The sequence below is a fragment of the Ceratotherium simum genome, chromosome 31 (genome assembly GCF_057802395.1).
Source record: "Ceratotherium simum simum isolate JZ-2026a chromosome 31, ASM5780239v1, whole genome shotgun sequence".
In the NCBI taxonomy this organism is placed as follows: domain Eukaryota; kingdom Metazoa; phylum Chordata; class Mammalia; order Perissodactyla; family Rhinocerotidae; genus Ceratotherium; species Ceratotherium simum.
Window position 1 is genome coordinate 15,072,629 of NC_141930.1, and position 6,471 is coordinate 15,079,099.

At 51.6% G+C, this 6,471-nt stretch overlaps 1 protein-coding gene across 1 annotated transcript; it reads left to right on the forward strand.

Moving 5' to 3' along the window:
- Window positions 1-1,276: 1,276 nt before the first annotated feature.
- Window positions 1,277-3,841, forward strand: MSC (musculin). The gene is made up of 2 exons (XM_004436275.3): window positions 1,277-1,904; window positions 2,799-3,841. The coding sequence occupies exons 1-2, from the start codon at window positions 1,395-1,397 to the stop codon at window positions 2,883-2,885; spliced, it is 597 nt and encodes a 198-aa protein (XP_004436332.1). The 5' UTR covers window positions 1,277-1,394; the 3' UTR covers window positions 2,886-3,841.
- The last annotated feature ends 2,630 nt before the right edge of the window (window positions 3,842-6,471 follow it).

A 6,471-nucleotide genomic window follows, 5' to 3' on the forward strand; every position in this document is an offset into this window, starting at 1 on the left:
TCCTCATTGTAAAACGGAGTAACCATACTTTAACCTCAGAGAGTTTCCATTCTTTAGTTGTTTTAGTGTTTTTGTTTTATTTTAATTGCTCAGAGGGCAGTCACATGGCGTCTGCGCAGTGTCCGGCACACAGGGTGTTTTATCATCGGTTGACACGGGACACGATAATTTTGGGTGCTGTTTTGTCGTTTTCTATGTTGGACGATTGTGCTGACTTAGCATTCTGCATCCAGGAGCGTGCTCTTCAAAACACAATCCAAAATAGTAATTGATTCGCTAGACTATAACTCAAAGCCTTGGGGCAGGATCCTGTCATATGCGTTGTGCTATTAAAAACAAAATCAAGCATGGAACTCTCAAGATAGTAGAAAATAGCAGGTACAATATCCTGTGGTGTGTGGCTGGGAAGCGGGCGGCAATCGAGGGTCAGGAGATTCTAAACACGGATGTTGGGTTCATCATCTACTTACCAGCCTGGTGATTTGAGGTCCTTTACTCAGTATGGATCTCTGAGGCTTAGCTTCAAGTTCTGCAAAATGGAGATAATGACATTTGAGTCACAGATGTTGTTTGAAAATGAAACGAACCGATGTAGAGAAAAGTGCTTTGTAAGTCATAAAGCGATGCTAAAGGAAAAGGAGGAGGAAGAAAATGCGAGGTAACTGTTGCGGATTGTTCGGTGTTGTCTGCTTGTTTTGCTTTTACTCCTGTGTCGGGCAAGCCTTGGATAGCCAGTCACACATTCTGGCTGATGAACTTGGAAAACAGATTTCTGCTGAAAACTCTGGGAGAGAAGCAGAGGTGCCGATCCTGGGGTTTTAAGTGTCTGACAATCTTCACCACCGCTAAGATGAGCTGGGAGTGAAAGTGGGGTGGGTACGAACAAGGTCCCCTCCTTCACTCGCCCAGCGCACACGTCTCGTACTGACAATCTGAGGGTCCATCGGGCACACACGCCCCCCCTCCTCGGGGCCAAACCTCGGCTCAGCAGAGACTTCCCCTTCCCCCGCCCCCACCAGTAGATCTTCGGAGCTCAGAAAAGCGGTCCCCACCCCTTCCACGCCCCCGCCCCACCTCTTGCCCCCCTTTCCGACCCCCTCTTCGTTGCCCGGGGTGGTTTGTTCCGGGGAGCACAGATAAATAGTCCTGTCAAAAGGCGCAGCTCGCGGCTGTGCACGCCGAGCCTGGGCCGGGCCGCCGACTTCCCCGCCGCGCTCTCCCGGGTCCGCGGCAGGGCTCGCTCCCTCGCGCCGCTCGGCTCCTCCCGACCCAGGTCTCTCGTCCTCCTCGGAGTCCGGCCTGGCCCCCGCCTCCGGGAGGGAGCGGAAGGCGGAGACCGCGAGACTGGCCTGGGGGAGGGAGGCGGGCGCGCGTGGGGCCCGGGGGACGCAGCGATGTCCACCGGCTCGGTGAGCGACCCCGAGGAGATGGAGCTGCGGGGGCTGCAGCGGGGGTACCCGGTCCCCGCCTCTAAGAGGCCGCCCCTCCGCGGCGCCGAGCGCAGCTACATCTCGCCCAGTGACAACTCGTCGGCCGAGGAGGAAGACCCCGACGGCGAAGAGGAGCGGTGCGCGCTGGGCGCGGCCGGCGGCGCCGGAGGCTGCAAGAGGAAGCGGCCCGGCGTGGCTGGGAGCGGCGGCGGCAAAAAGCCCCTCCCGCCCAAGGGCTCGGCCGCCGAGTGCAAACAGTCGCAGCGGAACGCGGCCAACGCCCGCGAGCGCGCCCGGATGCGCGTGCTGAGCAAAGCCTTCTCCAGGCTCAAGACCAGCCTGCCCTGGGTGCCCCCCGACACCAAGCTTTCCAAGCTGGACACGCTCCGCCTGGCTTCCAGTTACATCGCGCACCTGCGGCAGCTGCTGCAGGAGGACCGCTACGAGAACGGCTACGTGCACCCGGTGAACCTGGTAGGGGCGCCGCGCGAGGCCCGGGGCGAGCGGCCAGGAGATGCCCAGGGCGCTCCTGGGCGCGGGGCAGAATCGGCCCGCTGGGAAGGCCCCCCGAAATGGGGGTTCTGGTACGGGTGGTGAGGAGGCCAGTTTAGTTTCTCCCAAATCACGGGAGGGGCCGGCCATTTTCCTGGAGAAGAACCATCCACCCTTCTGTGTTTGCATCATTCTGATCTTTGTACGTGGTGCTTTGCCCAGTGACAGCTATTGGTTAATATCCTACTTCCGGGGTGAATCTGGGTTCCGTTTGAGTCTACTACCCGGTTGCAGACTGAATGGCAGATCTCCCTCTCCCTGCTTTTTCCAGCTAAGAGTCTGACAGGTTTGATTCAACAAGCCCTACTTTCTCAAAGGAAGGAGAGAAGGCCGAGCTCTATTAAAAAGCCTTTGGATTTTTTAATTCTTGCAGAAAACCAGAGGTTTCCCCAAATGGGATTTGTCTGGAAAGTCCCTCTCCGACCTGCCAACTCTCCCGGCTTGAGAAAGATCATATCCCAGTTCCTACTTGGAGCGGAGGACTGATTGTGTGTGTGTGTGTGTGTGTGTGTGTGTGTGTGTGCTGGGGGAAGGGAATTAAACCGCAAAATCCCAAACTCATGCAAGTTTCACCGAATCATCGTGAGGGCGAGTCCAGGAGAAAGCACGGACCGACATCTCATGTCTCACGTCAAGTCCAGTAAAATTAAAATCCTCGTTTAGAGAGGAGACACGCAAATTCTCAGAACACTGATAAAATCTGAACTACTCAAAGCCAGGGATATTCCAGGGTTCACTTAGGGGAGCGGTTTCGGTTTGAGACAGGACTATTTATTTGTATTCCTCCAGTATCTGACGCTCTTTTTGATTTTACAGACATGGCCATTTGTGGTCTCGGGACGGCCCGACTCGGACACCAAAGAGGTTTCCGCAGCCAACAGATTATGTGGGACCACCGCTTAGATCGAACTCGGACTCACTCGAGGAGATTATTGATTAAGTGCGTGTTTGGGGGGCCACGGAGAGAAAGGAGACAGCATGAGAACCCCCAGAGAAAGGGAAGAAAGTTCCATTGGATTCTCCTAGACCATCCCCCCGCGAACTGCGAACACCGCAGGTGGCGGGCGTGGGGGGGCAGAGCCCGAGGGTCAGTGGCGTGGCTGTCATCGCAGGGCGCACGGCTAAGGCTGCCTGGGATCTGGGCGACGACACTTTACCTGTCCAGAAAGAGCCTCCTTCCGTTGAGAGCGCAGACCCAGATCCAAACTCGGGCTTTAGCAGTGTAGACTAACCCCCGCGCTGTGGTCTGAGCCCAGCGCCAAACCGCCTAGGGGTTAGTTTCCAAGCTGAGCCAGGTGTGATGGCACGAGTCTGCACAGCCTTCTATGGTTAGGCAACGGTTAGAACGCGCTCTCGATGATCGCCTTTAAGGACAGAAGTCTTCACGTGAGACCCACATCGGGGCATGTTTTTAAGTTGCAAAGAGAGGAGAGTGGCGTGCTTGGGCCAGGTTTGTATCCCACAGGGCAGCGCCCTCCTAGCCGACAGGACGATGACCTCTGCGCATCGGGAGAGGAGGCACGCTTTCAGAGACCACCGGAGCCGGGTTTTGCCGCGAGCGCTTCCGGCCCCTGCCCCCCACCCCCAACCTGGCTGCGGTCTTCCGCCCACAACTCCTTGCAGCGCCCCCACCCCGACTCCTGACTGTCCCCACCTGGCCTCCCTCCTCCAGGCTCAGGGCGCTCCCTCCTCCAAGCGCTTTCCGGAGCCCAGGATCTTCCTGACTCCGCGAGGAGCGCGGGGTGGGCGGCTGAGGCTGTTCGGTACCCAGTGACGCTGCTGGGGGGAAGGCGCCGCTGCCTCCAGGCTGCACTACCACGGTAATTAGCAAATGTAAATAAATTTATTTTTTTATGAATAATAAAACGCATTGTGAAAACCGAGTGCCCCTGGGTGCGTCAGAATGTGGTCTTTGTTGCCCTTTACCGAGTTTGGTCTGGAAGTTAAAGGTGCCCTCTTTGCTCTGGACAGGGATCGGGTCCTTGTCGGCGGAAGGATAGCGATCACGTTTGGATCGCTGCATTTCCAAATGGAACCCTCATTAATTTCTACGATTCTGATTCTTCTGGAGACAAGGGATACTGGAAGGCAAGAACAGGGGGCTTATGAGGCCCTAAGAGTCTTTTGGGAGGCAGGGCCAAGTGGAAAGGTGCACTCTTTCTGGCGCCCTTGCACACAACACATATATACACTCTTCAAAGTAAAAAAGGTGCACATCTTTCTGGCGCACTTGCACACAACACACACGCACACACACACACATACACAGGACGCTTTCTCCAGCCTAAAGCACACTCCACTGCTTAAAATTGCAAGTAGCTCAAGAACCCCTACAGCCCCCACACGGGAGTGCCTGGTGGGTCTCAGGTCTAACAGGCGGAATAAAACCATACTACAAGGAGCCAATTTGTATTTCAGTAGAGCTTCTTTTTTTTCAAATAATGTTTACATAGCGTGTGTAACGTACACCACCTCACTTTCCTCGTTATTTTCTTCCACGTTCACTGCAATTTTCGCAGGAAATAATAACCTGGGAACCCATTATATGATTTTTAAGCACCAGTCTTTTTTAAAGCAGCATTCTCTCTGTAGAATATTTAGAAAATTTAGAGAAGTGTGAAGGGTGAAACCACCTAAACAATTGCCCCATTTGGGGTGTGTCCGGTATTTTATAAAATTGAAAGGCAGTTGTCTTGACCAGAGATAGAAAATACAGCGGAGTTTAGGAGGTGAATGGGAGGTGGGGGAGCATGGCTGTCTGTTTTGAACTAAACCAAACCAAAACTCTGGAAAACTGCTTTCTGACCATTTTCTTGGGCTTATTCATACCCAGGAGGGATCCGGCCCCCGGGACGGAATCTTCAGTGGCTGCAGCCAGGGCTGAGGGTTTACATTTGTTGGTTTCTGTGGCATCGGGGCTCTCTGGTAAAAGAGAACTGGGGAGTAACCAGTGACAGGAAACCCTACCTGGTGGTTAAAGGCACTTAGGCAGCCATGAGTTCTGAGCTGCAGGCTTCTTGGGGGTGGAGTGTCTGCAGGAGGCCAGCTCTTAGTCAAAGTCTTTTCCAAAGCTTCCAGCAAATGAGGTCCTTTTCACGGAAAGGAGGCAGCGTGGTATGTTGTTAAGGTGAACTTGAATGTCTACAGAACCCAGATCGAAATCCAGGCTCTGCCACCTCACAGACTAGCGACCTATGCAATTCTTCTAAGCCTCAGTTTCCTCATCTACAGAATGGGAGTAATAGTGCCTACCTGGGAAGGTTGTCATCAGGAATAAATGTGGTAACAATGTCTAAGCAACCCTCCTCGTAGGCAGTGAGCATCACCCTGAGTGCTGATTCCTGAAGGAAAAGGGGAGCATGCTGTGGTAAAGGGGGACACTTGAGACACGCGAGACATTTTGGATATTCACTCTTTAGGACTGGATCTGGTTTTGAGATGCCTGGATTACAACCGTGAAAGAAAAGTGTCCCTCAAGGGCAGAAACACAGAAAAAGAAAAGGAAGACTGTACAGTATTTGTAGTGAATACAGGTAGGAACAAGCATGTGAATAAACAAGGAAATATTGGGGAAAATTTTCATAAACCAAAGAAAAATATTTAAAATGTTTGTTTCTCTAATTGTGTTCTCTCAGGCACTTCCCCAGGGGTAAACTCACGGATTTTCTGCCTCTACTTTGCCCCCAATTAAGGCGGTGCCCTTCACTGACTCACTTGTGCAGTGTTGTACCCAGCAAACTCATTTTTTATTGCCTCTTTATCATCCTATAATTGATAGAGAAGAAAAAAAAACTTTCTCAAGAATTTTTTGCTCCCTGGTTTCTGTAAAAAGTCCAATGCCAAGAATGATGTTATTAAAAAAAAAGAAGAAGAAAGAAAGAAAGAGGCCAATTTCTAGTAAGTCCCAATGAATCAGTGTAGATTGCTCAAGCTTCTGGGCAAAGGTTGCTGTTGGGCCTTGAGGGCCGTAAGCACCTTGAACCAGTCTTTTCTTGATCCTTCATGACTATTCTATGCTCTCAGGGGTAGACAGGCGTCCCAAAGCTTTTTTATGTTTTTCTTCATTATTTTCCTTTAGGGATTTGGGTTGGAAAAACAGGAGGTGCGGTGTGGCTGGGGAAAGAGAGGGGTTAAGAGAAAGAGAGAAGTAAGTCTGTCCTTAGCGTTATTTCAATTTGATTATACTGCTGTGAGAGAAAAGTTGAGGGAAAAAAGTCTAAGAAATATAATGTAAAAAGTACTGAATAACAAATAAAATGAGTAAATTGAAAAATCCTCTTCAGGGGGCTTTTTGAGGGACCAAAGCATTATTATTAGTGATAGTGACTCAATCACAGAGAACAAAAATCCCCTTTCACAGACTCTTCCTAAGATGAATATTTTAAAAGAAATGCTTTCGGCACTGTAATTTTGAAACATTTAGGCGTTTCTCTTGGTTGTAGATGTTGAATTGATTTTGTGCATGTTCTTTTGCACCGGGCTTCAAGTT

What these genes read in the sequence shown, in the direction of transcription:
- MSC (XM_004436275.3), top strand. Translation starts at nt 1,395, where the DNA reads ATGTCCACCGGCTCGGTGAGCGACCCCGAGGAGATGGAGCTGCGGGGG. An exon ending in ACGTGCACCCGGTGAACCTG is followed by an intron (nt 1,905 to 2,798) that starts GTAGGGGCGCCG and finishes TTGATTTTACAG; the next exon opens with ACATGGCCATTTGTGGTCTC.